Source organism: Calliopsis andreniformis, chromosome 8 (assembly GCF_051401765.1).
Source record: "Calliopsis andreniformis isolate RMS-2024a chromosome 8, iyCalAndr_principal, whole genome shotgun sequence".
Classification (NCBI taxonomy): domain Eukaryota; kingdom Metazoa; phylum Arthropoda; class Insecta; order Hymenoptera; family Andrenidae; genus Calliopsis; species Calliopsis andreniformis.
In genome coordinates, this window is record NC_135069.1 from 6,817,397 (window position 1) to 6,841,246 (window position 23,850).

Below are 23,850 nucleotides of genomic sequence, written 5' to 3' on the forward strand. Positions count from 1 at the left end.
CTTGCTTGTGAGAACCACCAGGTCGTGGTGGTTAAGGTACAATTTCATGGGACTTTTAGGGTCATGACAGTGAATGACATAGCTTTTGTAATCGTGAAGACTGGGTGTGACAGTGAAACTTAATGCTGTTGCATTGGTGTACAGTGTCATGACAGAAAAAGTCATGGCTTCTTATTCTACGTGAAAATGTGCCTTTAGTAGTTGCTTGGAATCGATGTGGTTCATGTTTTAATTAGGTTTTCTGGTTTTCTGGGCTGTCAGATTTTTTGGGTTGAATGAAATTATTTTTCTGGAGTTTCGATACAGTGATGGGATCGTGAAATGTGTATTCTTGAAGCATAAAGTGCAGACCATGTGGATGGTTGGTGCTACAGGATGTCGCAGACAAGTGGTTGAAAAATTTGGAGAGCCTTGGAATTCAGTGTAATCAAATAACTAGAGAAACATAGGTAATGTAAGTAGTATAACTTTAGAAATGTCAGCCGTCTGCATAGTAAACTTAGAAAATTTGGAATCAAGAATTTTTAAAAAATAGCACAGTTTCTTTCAAGTAAAAAGAATAGCATTCCATTTTAGTAGGACAAGAAAATGATCGAAGTGTGAAATTATTTTAGAAAATAATAGTATTATTCTCGAATTTCCTAAACTGAAATATTTTGCATTCAGTTTGTCAGATGTTGTAAGCTTAATAATTTTTAAACCACTTTGCCTGAACATGCTACATATTGTACATGATTTAGTATACATACACGACACGGATCATCGATTCTGACAATAATTTGATTTCAGTGATCATATTCTGCTCTCTTATCGGTCTAATCTTCGCAACAGAGTTACTCTTTTATACATCACCTGAAAGATGCGTACAATTACTCAACGTGACATTTCTAGTGGAGAATTTAAACCAGCGAACATATTGCCATTCTATAACATTGTATATAGCAACGACGTCTGTCATCAACATTTTCGCTATAATATCAACAGAGATGACTACTTTGTCATTCTCGGAACACATATGTGGATTGTTCAGAATCGTTGGGTAAGCAACAAATATAAAATACAATATTAAATCAGAATATATTTAACTCTCTAGAACTGGATTCTTCTCGCGATTTCAAAAAGTATCCTTCAACAAATGGGAAATCTTAAATAAGGAATTAGTCTTTATACTTATCGAAACTTTTCTATCGCATTATGGTAATTCAACTATTACTCAGCCTCCAAATTTCTGTTTTCATCTGTATGAATAATTATCAAATCATAATGCTTTATAGAGGATTAACATTATCTGCTCAGGTTTAACCCTTTCGTGACAGAATAATTTTTTTCAGAATTTTGTACTCCTTTTAAAAAATCATGTTTGTGTCCCACTAGCCACGAAAGAATTCAATAATATCCTATATCTAAACTCGAGATTATCATTCATATCATTCCAATAAGCCGAAACTATTTTGTGTCAACAGAATTCATTTGAAGAAGGCAACAAATGTTTCTAAAATTCCTGCACCCGAGAAGGCTCACCAAATTTTCTTAAAAGTGCGTCGAGCAGTTCGTATCCACGTGAAAGCAATCATGTTGGTAGATATATTAATTCAGCACGTTGGTATGAAAAAGAAATAAAACTTCTGACAATGCTGTCCTCGGTGTTTCCATTCACGCATAATTTATTCTCTGGACTTTTTTGTTGGAGGTTTATGAATGCCATGTGGGAATCTTTTGCATCGGGCTACTCTATAATAATTTTCTTCGGCATCGGTGCAGTTAGCGTAAATATGATATGCGTGAGTAATATTCTGTGTAATGAAAGCTCTTTTACTGCCTTTGTGTACACTGCCATTTACAGTATAGCTAATTTTTCCCATCAAATTAATCTTTTAATTGATGCAATAGATTTAGCAATTTTCTTTGTGGAATTTACTGTACAGGGTTCTATCGAATGATATTATCGAACTCATAAGTGTGAAATGAATTTGATTAATTTATTTCTTATTCATAAATAGTTGTGCAACGCCATAAAATCGATGGATGACTGGATTCAGTTATTTTCGTCATTGGCAATTTTGATTGCTATGGTTTTATATGGAGTCTGTGAAACCTTCTTCGGACAAAGAGTGATTGACCATAGCTTTGGCATCTTCTATGATGCGTAAGTAGAAACATTTCCATGGATCAACTGTATGAACATCTGAACCCCAGTGCCAAAGTGTATTAAGTAACAGAGAAATCAAATTTATTTAACACACTCTGGTTCTGGAGTCCAGATATTAATATGTTGATATCAGCTGTGTGAATATTAATATATTGACTGTCGTAAGAATCACTGATAAATTTTGCATTTTTGACGCACGATATTTTCTAAATTATTATATAAAATCAATATTTGTCTCGCCTTAATTCTGCAAAAATGTGGTCAGTATTCTCCTTTAATATTCGAGATTGAAGAAGCCTTATTAACCCATTGACCTCGAGAGTCTCAATTTGATGGCACTTTCGGTTTAATTTTTTGTGACACTTGTGCACAAGTTTACCTAGAGTTTACCTCAAGTTTCATAAGTACTGGCTAACTTGTTCATAAGTATCAAAAAAAAGTTGTAAAGAAGATGTCATTAGAATAGAAACATTAATGAGTTAATTAGTAATAAATAGTAATAGAAAAGTCTTTTAGTACTTCAGTGAATAGCAATTCAATTTTCTTAAACCTTAGTGAACACCATATAATAAATCAAGAAACAAAGAAATTCTAGTAACATTTTTACATTGGAACGTCAGACTAAACTTTCTAACCAATCAATTTTATATGAATTTTAGATACGATTCACATTGGTACGAAGTACCAACCGAAATTCAAAAACTATACTTATTTGTTCTTCAACGAAGCATAGTGACCTGCTCGTACTCTAAAAACGGCTTGTTCGTTTCGTCATTAGAAGGACTAACCACGGTAAAAAAGAATCTGTATTATCAAAAAGAATACTTTAAAAGTGTTTAGTCTATCTTTATCATTTCAGATGGCAAGCACGAGTTTTTCATACTTTACGCTCTTCCACTCGATCCAAGAGTGAAAATTACAAAGGACGAACATGACGTTTCTATAATTGTTGTTATGCACACTTATACAGACCAACTTTTCATACGTATCTGTTTTTTGCATATATTATCCATATTTTAAGAAATACACGAAGTTGTTACGCAAGGGGCAAGATTTTAATTCACCCCATTTTAGAGATCTTAAAAGGAACATAATCCTACAAATTATTTAATTTCGTGATCAATCAGCGTTATAGTTTTTAGAAATTTTCGAAGATTATCTTACTGGAAAATGTAAGTAAATTGATACGAACATTATCACACAAGTCAGTATTATTTATTCATCATGTTATGAGGGTGCATCGATTTCTCTTTGCGTGTCACGGTTTCCTCCATAATGTACTTTAGCACACCCTTTAAGGGCAAATCGATATAGTCTAGTCTTCAAAATACGAAATCACATGTGTATTAATTCAGCCTACCACTTCACATATTTTTGTATTATAAAATAGTTTAATGTAAAAAATATTCAACTCACTGTTAAACACATTTCACCGAAGATAGTTTTATCGACTGTCAGAGCAAACACCACTGATACACAAATCCTCTTTTCTCCCTTCTCTGCACATGCAGTTGTAAACTTATGCACTGACTGTTCACAAGGAAATGAAGTAGGAATCGTTCAATAATTCCAACACAGATGGCAGCGAATTTTTCACGATTTTTCTAACTCTTCGAACTTGTGTCAATCATTCCTTCTCTTATTGCATAAAGAAAAGCAAGTTTCTATTAATACTCGTAACGTAGTGGTATTCCCATACAGTTTGTTTCCCATCGAATGATTCAAATGCAAAGACTATTGAGGAGAGAGGGAACCCGCTGGTGGGGACATCAATCATTTGCATCAGTCGTGTTTAAGCTGTTGCGCGGAGATGACTAAAAACGCTCTTTCTCTTTTCTTGAAATACTTTCAGACGATCAATTTGTTATCTCATTTAATGGGCATATCATTTGAAAAACCTGAACTATGGCATAAAATTTTGAGGTGCTTCATTATTATGACAATTTTGTCTGGTATATTGGTACAGGTATGACAATCTATAATTTGTATTTACTTTCGGTACGTTTCCTGTCACATTGGGAATGATTGTATTAATGGAATCTACTAGTTCATCTATGTTTATGCTGCCCACGGCAAAAAGTTTTAAATCAAACCCACAATATGGAGTTATATAGAAATATTGTAATTTGTGAAACGTAAAATACTATCGTATAAATATAAAATATGTGCAAATATTAAATGCATTCGATATATGACAAACTTTCGACTAACTTCGCATTGCTGCGTTTGATCGAAAACTTTTTGTCAATGGCGGTATTATGATTGTTTAGAGAAGAAAACAGTATTTTATTTAGCCTCACGCAATTTTACATCCTTCGCGCAGTTTTTGTTGTTTATTTTAATCTCGTTATTGCACTGCTTTCTACTAATTGATCAAAATGTGGCAAAGGTAATAGATATTTTCTTAAAATTTTCCTTTTAGATTCTAGTAACTTACACTTTTCTGTATCGATTTCTGTTGAATTGCTTTCATTCTTCATCCAACAAAATTGAAAACTTACAGCTTGCGGTATTTATCACACACGAGATCACTTTAATTCTCTGTCTGAGAGTCTTCAGATGGCTTTTACCAGTGACGGTGTTCCTTATCAAATACGTGACATTCGTTTTATATGTCCATAGGGTAAATTCGTAAACAGTGTGAAAAATAATTTAAGTAACTCTCTAGCTATGTGATGTTGTTACTGTTGTTACCATTATAGTGTCATGACAAAATATCTTTGCAGATCAGATACGGATTCAGATGGATCCTACACGACTGCAGTAATATTAGTGGCGAAGGGGAATCCGAGATAATAGTGAAGCATATTAAGAGTGCGAGACTCGTTAGCGTAGCATTTATATGTCAGATATTTTCGATTATGTCGCAGGAGTTTTGGAATTACTTGATCAAGAAAATTTTCATATTTTCAGCAATCGTATTCATGCTTTTACTTACTATAATCTCATATTCATACGTGCCGTGGATTATGGACACTGCGATGCCTCTCGTTTACAAGACTCGTCTGCAGGGGCTACCAGTACCCACGGAGTACTTCATTGACCCAGACAAGTACTTTCATTTAATATTGTTTCATCTTAATTCCTGCGCCGTATTTGGACTCATCATTATTATGGCCACCGAATCGTGCGCTATATGGGCCTCATATTACACCTGTGGATTGATTGAACTTGTCAGGTAATCAACTCTGTTACCGATTAGAGAAATTTTCTTAAGAAAATACAATTAATTGATTTTGAAACATGTTTTTACATAATCGGAATTCTTCTATTCGAGTCCTCGTTTTTCTGTATAAAATTGCAGCTTGAAAAATATGAAACGACCGAGTTTTAGCTCTGCAGGATCAATTATCACTAACTTGTAATTGTTTCAAATTGCAGTTATCATATGGATGTAATAATGAAGGAATCTTCTTTCAATTATAAGGGGGACTTGTTTATACAGGAGAGAATAAAGAAAGTAGTGCAAGCACATTACAGAGCTATTGAGTCTGTATAAAATTATTCATTAATTTACACTGTATTAATGTTATATTGAATTTGTTGGTCTTAATGTTGAAGTTTCGCTGAATACTTGAACTATTCTTTTTCGATGCATTACTTATTCCTACTTGGCACGGGCGTACTTTCATTGAGTGTAAATTTATATTACGTAAGTAGTTCGAGTCGCACTATACGTGGACAGTTACGATGAATTCATGAATTGATTTATGATAAATGAATATTTTCTATTCTCAAGTGCGCTCAGCTTCTGCTAGGAAACAAATGGACAGCTGAATTGTTGTTATCGGGTCTCTCGGTAATTGTCCACTTGAGTTACATGTTCGCTTGCAATTATATGGGACAGAGAATTTTGAATCAGGACAACGACGTACGCAATAAAGTGTGAGTAAATCGTACGATGATAATAGATCAGATGATCATAATATATCTATTCTCAGAATAATAAATTATAGCAAATGCAGCCATAAATTCCATAACTGCAATTTCCAGTCCATGAACCATCATTTCGAGAAAATCAATTTAAACTTCTTTAATTCGCTGTTAGCTGATCTCGATTTTTCTTGTGAATATTGTTTAAAAATACCTAGAATTAGATTTTTATATTGGTTTAAATATCTGTGGATATATATCTTTTTGATATTATGTCATATGTTATTAAAAAGTGGACTTTGAAATTTGCTTCGGAGTTCATGACTTAAATTATTTTAAATTTGTTCGTATTCCTACTGTTAGTAGAATTTAGTTGTTATTTACTGTCAGTGGCAATACTCTAATTTTTAAGAAGTTAGTTCCATGAACTGTTCTTTTTCACCCAGATACGGTACGGAATGGTATTTAGCTCCTCTACCAGTTCAGAAATTGCTTCTATTTTTTTTAATAAGAAGCGAAAAGCCCTGCTGTTTCATCACTGGCGGTATCTTTGTGGCGCGTACGGAAACATTTACAAAGGTAGTAAATAATTGCTACATGAAAACTGAAAACAATCCTACCATTCAACACGCAATTCAGTACATTTTCCTTTCTAGTTTGTGAGTACGTCGATGTCCTACTTCACGTTCCTATGGTCTACAAGTTGAATCCAAATACAACTGAAAAATCATATTTTGCTAACTGCAACCGTGACTCAAGCTAGTCTGTCGTCGTACCTGATTTATCTACTGATAACTCATTAGCACATAGTACAATATTCACTAGAATATGTAGACAATATAGTACCTTACTGAACCTTCAAATTATTTCTCTTATTTATGAATCCAAATGTTTTTATTTAACCACTTAGCTATCATAAAATAGTGTTACGTAAAAAATATTAAATTCGCTGGTAGTGTTATGTTCATTGTGCTTATCAGTAGCAAGCCAGAATTTCTGATTCTTTACTGCCTCTCTGTACACTGCCGTTTACAGTATCCTTAATTTTCTCCATCAAATTAATCTTTTAATGGCTGGAATACATTTAGCAATTTTTTTTATGATATTTACTATACGGGGTTCTATCTAATGATATTGTTGAACACATAAGTGTGTAACGAATATGATTAATTCATTTCTTATAAGTAAGTAGTTGTACAACGCCATATGATCGATGGATGACTGGATTCAGCTACTTGTGTCAGCTAATGAGTTAATTAGTAAAAAATAGTAATAGAAAAGACTTTTAGTACTTCAGTGAATAGCAATTCAATTTTCTTAAAAATTAGTGAACATCATATAATAAATCAAGAAACAAAGAAATTCTAGTAATATTCTTACATTGGAACGTCAGATTAAACTTTTTGACCAATTTCATATGAATTTTAGATACGATTCACATTGGTACGAAGTACCTACCGAAATTCAAAAACTATACTTATTTGTTCTTCAACGAAGCATAGTGAGCTGCTCCTACTCTAAAAACGGCTTGTTCGTTTCGTCATTAGAAGGACTAACCACGGCAAAAAAGAATTTGTCTTAGCAAAAAGAGTACTTTAAAAGTGTTTAGCCTATCTTTATCATTTCAGAGATTTTAAAAGGTGCACAATTCTACAAATTATTTAATTTCGTGATCGATCAACGTTATATTTTCTAGAAATTTTCGAACAATATGTTACTGGAAATTGTAAGTAAATTGACACGAACATTATCACACAATTCAGTATTATTTATTCATCATGTTATGAGGGTGCATCGATTTCTCTTTGCGTGTCACGGTTTCCCCCATAATGTACTTTAGCACACCCTTTAAGGGCAAATCGGTATAGTCTAGTCTTCAAAATATGAAATCACATGTGTATTAATTCAGTCTACCACTTCACATATTTTTTTATTATAAAATAGTTTAAAGTAAGAAATATTCAACTCACTGTTAAACACATTTCACCGAAGATAGTTTTATCGTCTGTCAGAGCAAACACCACTGATACACAAATCCTCTTTTCTCCCTTTTCTGCACATGCAGTTGTAAACTTATGCACTGACTGTTCACAAGGAAATGAAGTAGGAACCGTTCAATAATTCCAGCACAGATGGAAGCGAATTATTCACGATTTTTCTAACTCTTCGAACTTCTGTCAATCATTCCTCCTCTTATTGCATAAAGAAAAGCAAGTTTCTATTAATACTCGTAACGTAGTGGTATTCCCATACAGTTTATTTCCCATCGAATGATTCAAATGCAAAGACTATTGAGGAGAGAGGGAACTCGCTGGTGGGGACATCGATCATTTGCATCAGTCGTGTTTAAGCTGTTGCGCGAAGATGACGAAAAACGCTCTTTTTTTTTTGCTCAAACACTTTCAGACGACCAGTTTTTTATGTCATTTAATGGGCATATCAGTTGTAAAAGCCGAACCATGGCATAAAATTTTGAGGTGCTTCATTATTATGACGATCTTGTCTGGTATGTTCGTACAGGTATGACAATCTATAATTTGTAGTTACTTTCGGCACGTTCGCTGTCACATTGTGAATGATTGTATTAATGGAATCTACTAGTTCATCTATGTTTATGCTGCCCACGGCAAAAAGTTTATAATCAAACCCAACACTATGGAGTTATTTAGAAATATTGTAATTTGTGAAACGTAAAATACTATCGTATAAATATAATATATGTGAAAATATTAAATTGATTCGATATATGACATATTTTTGACTAATTTCGCATTGCTGCGTTTGATCGAAAACTTGTTGTCGATGGTAGTATTATAATTGTTTAGAGAAAAAGCAGTATTTTATTTAGCTTCACACAGTTTGACATTCTTCGCGCAGTTTTTGTTGTTTATTTTAATCTCGTTATTGCACTGCTTTCTACTAATTGATCAAAATGTGGCAAAGGTAATAGATATTTTTTTAAAATTTTCCTTTTAGAATCTGGTAACTTACACTTTTCTGTATTGATTTCTGTTGAATTGCTATCATTCTTCATCGAACGAAATTGAAAACTTACAGCTTACGGTATTTACCACACACGAGATCACTTTAATTCTCTGTCTGAGAGTCGTCGGATGGCTGTTACCAATGATGGCCTTCCTTATAAAATACGTGACATTCGTTTTATACATGCATAAGGTAAATTGGTGATCAGTATGAAAAATAATTCAAGTACTCAGGGAACGTAACTACCCTAGCTGTGTAATATTCCTACTGTTATAGTGTTATGACAAAATATCTTTCGAGATCAGATACATATTCAGATGGATGTTACACGACTGCAGTATTATTAGTGGAGAAAAGGAATATATGATAATGTTGAAGCATGCTAAGAGTGCGAGACTCTTTAGCGTAGCATTTATATGTCAGATACTTTCGATTATGTCGCTGAATTTTTTGAATTACTTGATCAAGAAAAGTTTCATACTTTCAGCAATCATATTCGTGCTTCTACTTACTATAATCTCATATTCATACGTGCCGTGGATTATGGACACTGCGATGCCTGTCGTTAACAAGTCTCGTCTGTACAGTCTGCCAATACCCACGGAGTACTTCATTGACCCAGACAAGTACTTTCATTTAATATTGTTTCATCTTAATTCCTGCGCCGTATTTGGACTCATCATTATTATGGCAACTGAATCGTGCGCTATATGGGCCTCATATTACACCTGTGGATTGATTGAACTTGTCAGGTAATCAACTCTGTTACCGATTAGAGAAATTTTCTTAAGAAAATACAATTAATTGATTTTGAAACATGTTTAACAAAAGGGAAAGTCTTTTATTCGAGTCCTTGTTTTTTTGTATAAAATTGTGGCTTGAAAGATATAAAACGACCGAGTTCTAACTCAACAGGAACGATTATCACTAACTTGTAATTGTTTCAAATTGCAGTTATCATATTGATGTTATAATAAAGGAATCTTCTTTAAATTACAAGGGTCACTTGTTTAACCGACAGAGAATAGAGAAAGTAGTGCAAGCACATTACAGAGCTATTGGGTCTGTATAAAATTATTCATTAATTTTCACTGTAGTAACGTTGTAATGAATTTGTTGGTCTCTTAATGTTGAAGTTTCGTTGAATACTTGAACCTGTCTTTCTCGATGCATTACTTATTGCTACTTGGCATGGGCGTAGTTTCATTGAGTGTAAATTTATATTACGTAAGTAGTTCGAGTCGCACTATACGTGGACAGTTACGATGAATTCATGAATTGATTTATGATAAATGAATATTTTCTATTCTCAAGTGCGCCCAGCTTCTGCTAGAAAACAAATGGACAGCTGAATTGTTGTTATCAGGTCTCTCGGTAGTTGTCCACTTGAGTTACATGTTTGCTTGCAATTATATGGGTCAGAGAATTTTGAATCAGAACCACGACGTACGCAATAAAGTGTGAGTAAATTGTACGATGATAATAGATCAGATGAACATAATATATCTATTCTCAGAGTAATAAATTATAGCAAATTTAGCCATAAATTCCAAAACTGCAATTTCCAGTCCATGAACCAGCATTTCGAGAAAATCAATTTTATCTTCTTTAATTCGCTGTTGGCTGATCTCGATTTTTCTTGTGATTATTGTTCAAAAATACCTACTGGACTTTGAAATTTGCTTTGGAGTTCATGACTTAAATTATTTTAAATTTGTTCGTATGCTTACTGTTAGTAAAGTGTAATTATTTACTGTCAGTGGCAATACTTTAATTTTTAAGAAGTTAATTCCGTGAACTATTCTCTTTAACCCAGATACGGTACGCAATGGTATTTAGCTCCTCTACCAGTTCAGAAATTGCTCCTATTTTTTTTAATAAGAAGCGAAAAGCCCTGCTGTTTCGTCACTGGCGGTATTTTCGTGGCGCGTTTGGAAACATTTACAAAGGTAGCAAATAATTACTGCATGAAAACGGAGAACAATCCTACCATTCAACAAGCAATTCAGTTCATTTTCCTTTCTAGATTGTGAGTACGTCGATGTCGTACTTCACGTTCCTATGGTCTGCAAGTTGAATCCAAATACACCTAAAATATCATATGTTGCAAACAGCAACCGTGTCTCAAGCTAGTTTATCCCACCTGATTTATCTACTGATAACTCATTAGCACATAGTACAATATTCATTACAAAGTGTAGACAATATAGTACCATACTGAACATTCAAATTATTTTCTCTTATTTATGAATCCAAATGCTTTTATTTTCTACAAAGTTAGAATCTTCGATGCGGAAGATTCTACTTCTACACTTGCAGTTAACGTCTATAGTGAATGTTAACTAAGAAATGCACTGTTCAGTATTTTCTATTTTTCGAATTTCTTCGAATGTCACTTACTCAACCTTTCACCCTCCTTTATCAGATAAATTCACCCGATTTTCTAATGATGTCTTTTTCATACCACACACTGGGCTGATGTTAGTTTATTCCCCCCCAATGTGTTGAATACAAAAGGATATTAAGGGGGATGGGGAGTTCGCTGGTGGAGACATCGTCGCTTCACGTCAGTCGAGTCTAAGCTGTTGCAGCAGAATGAAGTGTACGGAGAAAAATTTTTACCTAACGCAGTTTTCTGTAACTCGTTCTTTCTGGTTGATTACTGTCTGCTGTGCTTGTTCAGGTATGGTTGAAAATTTATGGTGACTTCTCACACGTTAAATGTCCCTTTCTTTTACTTTTTCGAATTTTCTCTGCACCTTTTTCTTCTGAGTTATTTTCATTTCGTCAAATGTGGAAAGCTCTTTTAGCTTGCAGAGTTCATTACACACGAGATTAAGTTCAGGCTCCTGAAGGTGTTCGGATAGCTTTTACCAATGCTGCTTCGTCTTGTCGTATACGTAACATTTATTTGCAACGTTGACAAAGTAAGCTTCTATACAAAAAAGAATCAAGTGGTTTTCTTTTCTTTTTTCTATTTAAAGAGCTTTTCTATTTTTATATAAAGCACGGTTGTTTCCTATTTTCGCGACTGTTCACACTGACACTAACATATACCTTCGAGGTATTGCAAATGCACTTAAGTGAATGGTACACTGACTTCTCGATGAAACATTTTAAGGGAAATATTATTGTAGAACTTTCTTGCAGAGGAAGAACTTATATAAATGAACTCAGACCGACTGGATTAATTAAAGATCTAAGAAGGAACAGGAGATACTACTGAAGTATGGGAAGATGGGGAAATCGAGTACAGTAACATTTACATGTAAGATAATTTATGTTGCATCACAGGATCTACTGTATGACATATCAAAAAGAAATTTTATACTTTCAGCGATTGTATTCACACTGCAATTTGCTTTCATCTTAAATTCGTGCAGACTACAAATATTGGATATTATAATGCTTCTAACTAATGGAGCACGATCATGTGAACAGCCAGTGCTCACCGAATACTTCATTAATCCTGACAAATACTTTCATTCGAAACTGTTACATAATCATGTATGCAGCGTCATTGCGTTGAGTGTTTTCGTCGCCATCGAATCGGCTAACATACTAGTAACACAATACGCTTGCGGATTATTCGAGCTTGTCAGGTAATTACACCTGTTACTAATCGAATAAGTACAGAATTTTTTTGTGTTCTGAGCGCTTATAAAAACAAATACCTAGCTTCTAGTAAACGTGTCTCTCTTATTTTTTAAATGGAAAAGCAATTCTTTTTCCGACAGGTAGGGTGATCGACAATTGGTGTCAGAAATTTTAAGGAGTAATTCTACAGGGCAAAATAGAATAAAAATTAAGATTAACAAAAATGTGTTTTAGGCTTCGTTTCTGAGTTATTAATTATTGAGCAAATGCTTGAATAAACTTGAAATCTGTCTGACCTGGGATTTATTCTACTGTCGACGTGCACTAGTGAGGTAAAACTCAATGAAGTCAGTAGAATGAAACTAAAGTCAGACACAACAGAATAAGTAAAGTGAGTCCAAAAGCAGGCAGAATAAAAAAAATAAAATAAGTCCTAAATCAGGCACAAGAAATGAGGCCTTCAACACATTTTTATCATTCTTGAATTCCATCTTGTTTTAGTGTGGTGAATCGCCCCTTAAAATTTCTAAGACTTGTCAAGCATCCTGTATGCCACGCGCATAATTTAAATACATGTTATTGTAATATCAGCATTTTGAGAAACGCAAATTTTTGTAACAACAATTGATTTGAATTCATGAATAATTTGAATCCAGAGACACAGACATCGCAACAAGTAACCTAACTATTGGTCATTTTTTTGCTCCTTTTCTTGTCAATTTGTTGTCAGCTACTCAGTGTATGTATGAATAGACAGCTCGAAAAATTCCGTAATCTTCGAGAAGGGTTTCAGTAATAAACCAAATGCATTCATTCGCAAGAAGTTATGCAAAAATAATATAATACAGATTATGTAGTACATAAGGTAATGAACTCACAGACAATGTAATACTCAAGATGATCTTGCCAAGTCAAAGCAAAAATCAGGAATGCACAAGTTTCTTCCCCTTCCACTGCACTTACACCTATGACCATGTGCACTGACTGCCAGAAACTGAACCGTTCAATAACTCAAACACCAATGAGAGCGAATATTTCAGAGTCAGTTCCTGCACCTCTCTACTCCATGATTTTCTTGAATTTCTCCACCTGTCAATCATTTGATCTCTCACCCTCCTACTGTCGAGTAAATGCATATAAACATCTAATAATACCCTTGCATACCACACTTTGGTGTAACATCAGTCTATGGACCACTGAATTATTAAAATAGGAAGAGCACTAACCGACTAAAGTTTTCCTCGATGCTGGGCATACTCATTTCGCCTCAGTCGTGTCTCAACTGTTGCATTAAAATGACCAAACAAACAAACCCTTATTTACAGTGTTTTTCGGTCGTATATTTTTTTTCCAAGATAACTGGAATCGCGACTGAAAGGAAAGGATTCTGGGTGTACATTCAAAAGTGTTTAATTATGCTAATACTCCTTACATCTGTTTCCTTTCAGGTATAGTCGATAATTTCTCTCTCACTTATGACACAATTGCTACGAATTTCTTCCACTGTTTGAAATTTCTTCTACAGTGAATTTTATTCAGTTCTCTTCACATCGCTATTTCTAAACAATTATTTCAGTTTGCAGTATTTATTACACGCGAGATTACTTTCGATCTCTTTTTGAAAGTTACCGGATGGAGTTGTCCAGTGCTGGTCTGCCTTGTTAGCTACATAGCATTTCTTGCTCGTAGTGACAGTGTAAGTCTGAAATCATTGGGAAAATAATTTAGAATATATCTATATAGAGTACAGTGTGTCTTAACATTGCTGTAACTGTGACAAGTTTTGTGAGGAATATATTACTGAAGAAAATGTTTTCAGGATAGAGATATACAGAAATCGATTGAAAGTGACTGGAATTATTTTGCCTCTGATAGGGAACGTGAAATCCTACTAAAGCACGCTAAGAACGGCAGACTGGTCATCGTAGCATTCACAAGTCATATAAATTCTATTAAATTGCAGGTTTTATCGTCAAACGTATCTCAAACAAACTTTCTGTTTTTTAGCTGTTGCATTGCTAGTTCCATGTGGTTTCATCTTTTACTCATACGTACCTCCAGTACTGGACACTGTGTTTGCTCTAAACAATGGAAATCGGTCGCGTGAGTTACCACTGCCCATCGTATGTGTTATTGACTGTGACAAACATATTGATTTGATGCTATTAATCATTAACATCAACTGCACTCTTGTGGTGTGTGTCGCAGTTGCTACTGAATTGCAGCAGATAGTACTCGCATATTACATTTGCGGATTATTTGAACTTGTCAGGTATAAATTGATTTTTTCTGTATTCTAATAAGAAACAAAATGAGATCTAGATCTTACTGTTAGTAAATCTATTTCTTATTGAATGGAGTGAAATTGAAATACCTGTTAACTGAAACAGTGAAGTTTAGCCTTTTGGTGTACCTACTAATTTCATTTGCCATAACATTATTCTCAAAGATTATACGCTGCAGAACAAGTTCAGTTTGGATTATTTTAGAAATTTATAACAGATATTAACATCTTGAATCCTTTTTTTAATATTTCTAATGAATTTTCCCTTTGTAATATTTCAGTTATCATGTTAGTCGTGTTATAGAGGAAACTGCCTACTCATACAAGGACAATATGTTGATACATGACAAAATAAAGACCATTGTACAAGCTCATTTGAATGTTTTTAGGTCAGTGTAAAATACATTCTTGAACCACTACATTTTTCTTAGATTAAAATATGTTGTTTTCTATATTAATATCAAGCAAGCATAATAATAGGTACTCTATTTTAATATTTAAGAACTGTCGCATACGCAAATGCAAATTTCGGAATATGGTTCATGCTAATGCTTGTCGTGAGCGTAGTTTCAGTAAGCATAAATCTATACAGAGTATGTATATTCATTTGCATTATTTTTTGACACAGACAAACGATTCACCGAAGATGATACAATGTTAAATATGAATACTAATATTAGTACTACTTAAGGGTCTAATTTAATTCAATATTTTTTAATATCAAGGCCTCGCGATTACTTCAGCAAACAGGCTTCTCGAGTGAAATATTAGTCGTTACATTTCTACTACTCATTCAATATTGTCATATACTAGTTTTTAACTATCTAGGTCAGCAAATCTTAAATCAGTCTCACAAGTTTTTCATTAAAATGTGAGTATAGAATAAAGTGTTTATAGAAGGATCACATCCCCCAACAGTCAGTACATTAAATTCACAATGTGTTCTGTCGCCTCTTATTCAGATACGACACAGAATGGTACATGGCCCCTCTACCAATTCAGAAGATGCTTTTATTCCTTCTAATAAGAAGTACAAAACCAACCTGTTTCGAAACTGGTGGTATTGTGGTAGCATCATTGGAAACGTTTACATCGGTAACAAATATATAAATTCTTAGTGAATACAGTTACTCAGTCAACAACAGTAAGGTCTTCTTTGCTTTTTAGATTATTAGCACATCACTATCATATTTTATGTGTCTGCAGTCTACAAGCTAGTACTACATACATGCAAAAGATCTGTACATTATGAATGGCAATTGCAACTGTACCAGCCAAAAAACTGTTTCATTCAGTTTATCTATACTAGAAATAGTAGTCAGTGTAGTATTAACTTCACACAACTGTTTGTTACGAAAAAAGATTTAAGGAAAAAAACATATACAACGTAATACACATTTCGATCATCGAAAATCAGTGATTATATAGTTTATTATGAAAATTATTCAACTCACTGCTAATGTCAGCCTAAAAACGCTTTTGTCAACTGACAGGGGAGTATCATCAATGCAGATGCTCTCCCTTTGCTCTTAGCACCTGGAATTGCAATCCATCCCATGACTCTTTACACATTACACTGCACTTGCACCTATGACCATATGCACTGACTGCCAGAAACTAAACCGTTCAATAACTGAAACACCAATGAGAGCGAATATTTCCGAGTCAGTTCCTGTACCTCTGTACACCATGATTTTCTCAAATTTCTCCACCTGTCAATCATTTGATCTCTCACCCTCCTACTGTCCAGTAATTGCATGTAATCATCTAATAATACCCTTGCATACCACACGTTGGTGTAACATCAGTCTATGGACCACTGAATTATTAAAACAGGAAGAGTATTACGTGACTAAAGTTTTCCTCGATGGGGGACACAGTCATTTCGCCTCAGTCGTGTCTCAACTGTTGCATTAAAATGACCAAACAAAGAAACCCTTGTCTCCAGTGTTTTTCGGTCGTATATTTTTTTTCCAAGATAACTGGGATTTTGACTGAAAAGAAAGGATTCTGGGTGCACTTTCAACAGTGTTTAGTTGTGCTAGTACTCCTTATAGCTATCTCTTTTCAGGTATAGTCGATAATTTCTCTCTAACTTATAACACAATTCCGACAAATTTCTTCAGCTGTCTGAAATTTCATCCACACAGTATTTTATTCAGTTGTCTTCACTTCGCTCGTTATAAACAATTGTTTCAGCTTGCAGTATTTATAACGCACGAGATTACTATCGAGCTCTTTTTGAATGTTACCGGATGGACTTTTCCAGTGGTAATCTGCCTTACTAGCTACATAGCATTTCTTATCCGTAGTGACTCCGTAAGCATAAAATCACTGGGAAAATAATTTAAAGTTTATCTATATAGTACAGATTGTTTTAGCATTGCTGGAACTGTGACAAGTTTTGTGGGGAAAATATTATTCTAGAAAACGTTTTCAGGTAAGGCATATAATGAAATGTATTGAAAGTGACTGGGATTATTTTGCCTCTGACAGAGAACATGAAATACTATTAAAGCATGCCAAGAACGGCAGAGTGGTAACCATAGCATTTACAAGTCAGATAAATTCTATTAAATTGCAGGTTTTATCGTTAAAGGTATCTGAAAAAAATTTTCTGTTTTTTAGCTGTTGCATTGCTAGTTCCATGCAGTTTCATCTTTTACTCATACATACCTCTAGTATTGGACACTGTGCTTGCCCTAAACAATGGAAATCGATCGCGTGAGTTACCACTGCCCATCGAATGTATTGTTGACTGTGACGAATATGTTGATATGTTACTATTAAACATTATCATCATCTGTACTGTTGTGGTGTGTGTCGCAATTGCCACTGAATCGCAGACGATAGTACTAGCGTATTACATTTGCGGATTATTTGAACTTGTTAGGTATAAATTGATTTTGTCTGTATTCTAATAAGAAACAAATTGAGATCTAGATCTTACAGTTCCTAAATTTATTTCTTAAAGAATGAAGTAAAATTGAAAAATCTATTAACTGAATGAGTGAAGTTTAGCCTGTTGGTGTACATACTATTTCCATTTTCCATAACACTATTCTCAAATATTATACGTTGAACAACAAATTCAGTTTGGATTATTTCAGAAATTTATGACAGCTATTAACAGCTTGAATCCTCTTTTTAATATTGCTAATGAATTTTGCCTTTGTAAAATTTCAGTTACCATGTTAATCGTGTTGTAGAGGAAACTGCTTACTCATACAAGGACAATATGTTGATACATGACAAAATAAAGACCATTCTACAAGCTCATTACAATGTTCTTAGGTCTGTATGAAATACATTCTTGACCCACTACGTTTTTCTTAGATGAAAATATGTCGTTTTCCGAATTATTGGCCAGCAAGTATAATAATAGATACTTTGTTTTACTATTTAAGAATCACCGAATACGCAAATGCTAATTTCGGAACGCGGTACCTGCTAATGCTTCTCGTGGGCGTAGTTTCAGTAAGCATAAATCTATACAGAGTATGTATATTTATTTGCATTATTTATTGACAGAGACAAACGATTCACCGAAGATGATACAATTTTAAATTTGAATAATAATATTAGTATTACTTAAGGGTCTAATTTAATTCAATATTTTTTAATATCAAGGCCTCGCGACTACTTCAGCAAACCGGCTTCTCGAGTGAAATGTTAGTCGTTATAGTTCTGTTACTGATTCAATTTTTTTTTATGATACTCTGTAACTATGTAGGTCAGCAAATCCTAAATCAGTGTCACGACCTTTTCGTTACAGTGTGAGTGTACGATAAAGTGATTAAAAAACAAACTCGTTCAGCAACATTCAGTTCATGAAATTTACAAAGTGTTCTGTTGCCTATTATTCAGATACGATACAGAATGGTACATGGCCCCTCTACCAATTCAGAAGATGCTTCTATTCATTCTAATAAGAAGCACAAAACCAACCTGTTTCCAAACTGGTGGCCTTGTGGTAGCATCATTGGAAACGTTTACATCGGTAACAAGTATATGACTTCTTAGTCAATGCAGTTACTCAGTCAACAACTGTAAACTCGTCTTTGCTTTTTAGATTATTAAAACATCAATGTCATATTTTACGTGTCTGCAGTCTACAAGCTAATCCTACATACCTGCAAAAGATCTGTACGTCATGAATGACAATTGCACCTGTATCAGCTTAATCATTTTTTCATTTCGCTTATTTATTTCAAAGGATTTCAGTAATAAACCAGTTCTAATAATTAGCAACCCGGTTTGCAAAATTAATATGATATAAACTATTTAATACGTAAGGTAATGAACTCACAGATAATGTAATGTTCAAGATAATCTTCTTAAGTTAGAGCAAAAGTCAGGAATGCTCAGGTTTCTTCCTTTTTCACTGCACATGCACCTATGACCATATGCACTGACTGCCAGGTACTGCGCCGTTCAATAAATCAAGCACCAATGAGAGCGAACATTTCATACTGAGTTCCTGTACCTCTGTACACCATGATTTTCTCGAATTTCTCCACCTGTCAATCATTTGATCCACCCTCCTACTGTCCAGTAAGTGCATATAATCATCTAATAATACCCTTGCATACCACACGTTGGTGTAACATCTGTCTATGGACCACTGAATTATTAAAACAGGAAGAGTATTACGTGACTAAAGTTTTCCTCGATGGGGGACACAGTGATTTCGCCTCAGTCGTGTCCCAACCTTTTCATTAAAATGGCTAAAGAAAGGAACGCTTATCTACAGTGTTTTTCGCTCGCATATTTTTTTTCAGACATAACTGGACTTTCGATTGGGAAGAAAGGATTCTTGGTGCACTTTCAAAAGTGTTTAATTATGCTAATACTCCTTTCATCTGTGTTTGTTCAGGTATAGTCGATAATTTATCTCTAATCTTTGACACAACTGTCAGGAATTTCTTTCACTGTTTGAAGTTTCTTCTACACTGTATCTTATTCAGTTCTTTTCACTTCATTAGTTCTAAACAATTCTTTCAGCTTGCAGTATTTATTACACACAAGTATACTTTCGAGCTCCTTTTGAAAGTTACCGGATGGACTTTTCCAGTGCTAATCTGCATTATTAAATACATATCATTCCTTATCAGTAGTGACTACGTAAGCCTGAAATCACTGCGAAAATGATTTAGAGTTTATCTATATACAATACAGTGTCTTAGCATTCCTGTAATTGTGACAAGTTTTGTGACTAAAATATTCATCTAGAACATGTTTACAGATAATGTACGCAGAGAATTGGTTTGAGGACGACTGGAATAGTTTTGCCTCTGATAGGGAACATGAGATACTACTGAAACACGGTAACAATGGGAAATTGGTTAACATAACATTTGCAGGTTAAATGAATTCTATTAAATGACACATTTCAGCATCACATATATCTTATGCGAATTTTCTGATTTTTAGTTACATCCCTGGTATTTTTATCTGGTGTGCTCTTTTACGCATACGTACCGCGACTGTTGGATATTCTGTTCTCTGTAAATAATGGAACGCGATCGTTTGAATTAATAATTCTCTCCGAATATTTTATTGACAGGGATAAATATATCAACGTGATACTATTACACACTAACATCTGCATTATTGTTTCGGTCTGTGTCATAATTGCCACTGAGTCGCTCACCCTAATAGGCGGATATTACCTTTGCGGATTGTTGGAGCTTGTCAGGTATAAATTGATTTTGTTCTGTATTATGTTAAGAAGCAAATTCAGATCTAGATCTTACAGTTTGTAATTCTATTTCTTGAAGAATGGAGTAAAATTGAAATATGTGTTAACTAAAATTATAAAGTTTAGCCGTTTGGTGTACCTACCACTTTCATTTCCTACAACATTCTTAAACATTATAAGTTGCAGAGACAATTTAGTTCGAATCATTTTAACAATTTATGAAATATATTCATAGTTTGATTCCTTTTTTATAATATTATTGATTAATTTTCTCTGTATAAAATTTCAGTTATCATGTTAATCGTGTTGTAGAGGAAACTGCTTGCTCATACTTGGAGAATATGTTGATACATGACAAGATAAAAGCCACTGTAAAAGTTCATTACAATGCCCTAGAGTCAGTATAAAATACATTTTTGAACCATTAAATTTTTCTTAGATTAACAAATGGTGTTTTCCGCATTAATCGCAAACGAGTATGATAATAATTACTTTGTTTTACTATTTAAGACTCGTCGGATACGCAAATGATAATTTTGCAATGCATTATATGCTACTACTGGGCTTGGGCGTAATTTCATCAAGCATAAATCTTTACAGGGTATGGATATTCATATGCATTATTTATTAACAGTGACAAAAGGTTCACCAAAAGTGATACATTATTAAATTTGAATACTAATATTAATAGTACCTAAGACTCTAAATTAATTTAGAATTATTTATTATCAAGGCCTCCCAAGTACTTCAACATACTGGCTTCTCGAGTGAAATATTAGTCATTACAGTTCTGCTACTCATTCACTTTTATTATATGCTACTCCTTAACTATGTAGGTCAGCAAATCCTAAATCAGTGTCACAACCTTTTCGTTACAGTGTGAGTGTACCATAAAGTGATTAAAGAAGCAACTCGTTCAGCAACATTCGTTTCATCATATTTACAAGGTGTTCTGTTGCCTATTATTCAGGTTTGATACAGAATGGTACATGGCCCCTCTGCCGATTCAGAAGATGCTCCTATTCGTTCTAATAAGAAGTACAAAACCAACCTGTTTCGAAACTGGTGGTCTTGTGGTAGCATCATTGGAAATGTTTACATCGGTAACAAGTATATGACTTTCTAATGAATGCAGTTTCTCAGTCAACAACTGTAAACTCGTCTTTCCTTTTTAGATTTTTAAAGCATCAGTGTCATATTTTATGTGCCTACGGTCTGCAAGCTAGTTCTACGTACGTGCAAGTGAACTGTATTCTTTGAATAGCAACTGCATCTGTATCAGCTTAATCATTTTTTCATTTTGCTTATTTATTTGAAAGAATTTCAGTAATAAACCAGTTCTAATAATTAGCAACCAGTTTTGCAAAATTGATGTAGTATAGACTATGTAATACGTAAGGTAATGAACTCACAGATAATGTTCAAGATAATCTTCTTAAGTTAGAGCAAAAGTCGGGAATGCTCATGTTTCTTCCTTTTCCATTGCACCTGCACGTATGACCCTTTGCACTGACTGCCAGGTACTGTACCGTTCAATAACTCAAGCACCAATGAGAGCGAATATTTCATAGTCAGTTCCTGCACCTCTGTACTCCATGATTTTCTCGAATTTCTCCACCTGTCAATCATTTGATCTCTCACCCTCCTACTGTCCAGTAATTGCATGTAATCATCTAATAATACCCTTGCATACCACACGTTGGTATAACATCAGTCTATGGACCACTGAATTATTAAAACAGGAAGAGTATTACGTGACTAAAGTTTTCCTCGATGGGGGACACAGTCATTTCGCCTCAGTCGTGTCTGAACTGTTGCATTAAAATGACTATAGAAAGGAACGCTTATATACAGTGTTTTTCTCTGGCATATTTTTTTTTCCACATAACTGGACTTTCGAGTGGGAAGAAAGGATTCTTGGTGCAGTTTCAAAAGTGTTTAATTATGCTAATACTCCTTTCATTTGTGTTAGTTCAGGTATAGTTGATAATTTATCTCTAATCTTTGACATAACTGCCACGAATTTCTTCCACTGTTTGAAGTTTCTTCTACACTGTATCTTATTCGGTTTTTTTCACTTCATTAGTTCTAAACAATTGTTTCAGCTTGCAGTTTTTATTACACACAAGTATACTTTCGAGCTCTTTTTGAAAGTTGCCGGATGGACTTTGCCAGTGCTAATTTGCATTATTAAATACATATCATTCCTTATCTGTAGTGACTGCGTAAGCCTGAAATCACTGCGAAAATAATTTAGTGTTTATCTAGACACAATACAGTGTCTTAGCATTCCTGTAATTGTGACAAGTTTTGTGAGGAAAATATTAATCTAGAACATGTTTACAGATAGTGTACGTAGAGAATTGGTTTGAGGACGAGTGGAATAGTTTTACGTCTGATAGGGAACATGAGATATTACTGAAACACGGTAACAATGGGAAATTGGTTAACATAACATTTGCAGGTTAAATGAATTCTATTAAATGACAAGTTTCAGCATCACATATATCTTATGCGAATTTCCCGATTTTTAGCTACATTCCTGATATTTTTATGCTGTGTGCTCTTTTATACATACATACCGCGACTATTGGATATTCCTTTCTCCCTAAATAATGGAACCCGATCGTCTGAATTAATAGTTCCCTGCGAATACTTTATTGACAGTGATAAATATATCAACCTGATACAATTACACATTAACGTCTGTGTTATTGTTTTCGTCTGTGTCATAATTGCTACTGAATCGCCGATCATAATAGGCGGATATTACATTTGCGGATTATTGGAGCTTGTCAGGTATAAATTGATTTTGTTCCGTAGCATGTTAAGAAACAAATTGAGATCTAGATCTTACAGTTTGTAAATCTGTTTCTTAAAGAATGAAGTAAAATAGAAATACCTGTTAACTAAAACAATAAAGTTTAACCGTTTGGTGTACCTATTATTTTCATTTCCTATAACATTATTCTCAAACATTATAAGTTGGAGAAAAAATTTTTAGGTCAAATCATTTTACGAATTTATGGAATCTATTCATTGTTTGATTTGTTTTTTGTAATATTACTGATTAATTTTCTTTGTGTAAAATTTCAGTTATCATGTTAATCGTGTTATAGAGGAAACTGCTTACTCATACAAGCAGAATATGTCGATACATGACAAAATAAAGACCATTGTAATAGTTCATTACAATGCCCTAGAGTCAGTATAAAATACATTTTTGAACCATTAAATTTTTCTTAGATTAACAAATGGTGT

General features: G+C 33.9%; 5 protein-coding genes across 7 annotated transcripts in view; all 5 read left to right on the top strand.

Annotated features, from left to right (window-relative positions):
- Alpha-man-ia (alpha-Mannosidase class I a) overlaps window positions 1–23,850 on the top strand; it is a 463,063-nt gene that overhangs the window by 375,049 nt on the left and 64,164 nt on the right. The window lies entirely within an intron of this gene.
- Window positions 589–3,193, top strand: LOC143182535 (uncharacterized). Its single transcript, XM_076383574.1, has 8 exons — window positions 589–599; window positions 667–679; window positions 741–1,039; window positions 1,464–1,574; window positions 1,691–1,781; window positions 2,001–2,146; window positions 2,809–2,941; window positions 3,009–3,193. The coding sequence occupies exons 1-8, from the start codon at window positions 589–591 to the stop codon at window positions 3,060–3,062; spliced, it is 858 nt and encodes a 285-aa protein (XP_076239689.1). The 3' UTR covers window positions 3,063–3,193.
- LOC143182665 (uncharacterized) lies at window positions 17,149–22,114 on the top strand. 3 transcript variants are annotated; one of them, XM_076383849.1, is made up of 11 exons: window positions 17,149–17,159; window positions 17,270–17,328; window positions 19,670–19,764; window positions 19,893–20,012; window positions 20,134–20,251; window positions 20,322–20,586; window positions 20,879–20,986; window positions 21,100–21,190; window positions 21,323–21,468; window positions 21,560–21,692; window positions 21,765–22,114. In XM_076383849.1, the coding sequence occupies exons 3-11, from the start codon at window positions 19,732–19,734 to the stop codon at window positions 21,813–21,815; spliced, it is 1,065 nt and encodes a 354-aa protein (XP_076239964.1). In that variant the 5' UTR covers window positions 17,149–17,159; window positions 17,270–17,328; window positions 19,670–19,731; the 3' UTR covers window positions 21,816–22,114. The 3 variants fall into 3 exon arrangements, with proteins under 3 accessions (XP_076239964.1, XP_076239963.1, XP_076239965.1); XM_076383848.1 differs by lacking the exons at window positions 17,149–17,159; window positions 17,270–17,328 and having other exon boundaries at window positions 19,608–19,764; XM_076383850.1 differs by lacking the exons at window positions 17,149–17,159; window positions 17,270–17,328; window positions 19,893–20,012 and having other exon boundaries at window positions 19,608–19,764.
- Window positions 22,412–23,058, top strand: LOC143182671 (uncharacterized). Its single transcript, XM_076383855.1, has 3 exons — window positions 22,412–22,566; window positions 22,695–22,814; window positions 22,936–23,058. The coding sequence occupies exons 1-3, from the start codon at window positions 22,414–22,416 to the stop codon at window positions 23,056–23,058; spliced, it is 396 nt and encodes a 131-aa protein (XP_076239970.1). The 5' UTR covers window positions 22,412–22,413.
- On the top strand, window positions 23,102–23,832 carry LOC143182670 (uncharacterized). The gene is made up of 2 exons (XM_076383854.1): window positions 23,102–23,388; window positions 23,686–23,832. The coding sequence occupies exons 1-2, from the start codon at window positions 23,102–23,104 to the stop codon at window positions 23,801–23,803; spliced, it is 405 nt and encodes a 134-aa protein (XP_076239969.1). The 3' UTR covers window positions 23,804–23,832.

Excerpts from the sequence above, each read along its gene's own strand:
- LOC143182665 (XM_076383848.1), top strand. The coding sequence starts at position 19,612 with ATGGCTAAAGAAAGGAACGCTTATCTACAGTGTTTTTCGCTCGCATAT. Across the intron at positions 19,765-19,892 it reads TTTCATCTGTGTTTGTTCAG|CTTGCAGTATTTATTACACA; the intron begins GTATAGTCGATA and ends CAATTCTTTCAG. Across the intron at positions 20,013-20,133 it reads TCCTTATCAGTAGTGACTAC|ATAATGTACGCAGAGAATTG; the intron begins GTAAGCCTGAAA and ends ACATGTTTACAG.
- LOC143182671 (XM_076383855.1), top strand. The coding sequence starts at position 22,414 with ATGACTATAGAAAGGAACGCTTATATACAGTGTTTTTCTCTGGCATAT. Across the intron at positions 22,567-22,694 it reads TTTCATTTGTGTTAGTTCAG|CTTGCAGTTTTTATTACACA; the intron begins GTATAGTTGATA and ends CAATTGTTTCAG. Across the intron at positions 22,815-22,935 it reads TCCTTATCTGTAGTGACTGC|ATAGTGTACGTAGAGAATTG; the intron begins GTAAGCCTGAAA and ends ACATGTTTACAG.
- LOC143182535 (XM_076383574.1), top strand. Across the intron at positions 1,575-1,690 it reads ATCCACGTGAAAGCAATCAT|GTTTATGAATGCCATGTGGG; the intron begins GTTGGTAGATAT and ends TTTTTGTTGGAG. Across the intron at positions 2,942-3,008 it reads CATTAGAAGGACTAACCACG|ATGGCAAGCACGAGTTTTTC; the intron begins GTAAAAAAGAAT and ends TTATCATTTCAG.
- LOC143182670 (XM_076383854.1), top strand. The coding sequence starts at position 23,102 with ATGCGAATTTCCCGATTTTTAGCTACATTCCTGATATTTTTATGCTGT. Across the intron at positions 23,389-23,685 it reads GGATTATTGGAGCTTGTCAG|TTATCATGTTAATCGTGTTA; the intron begins GTATAAATTGAT and ends GTAAAATTTCAG.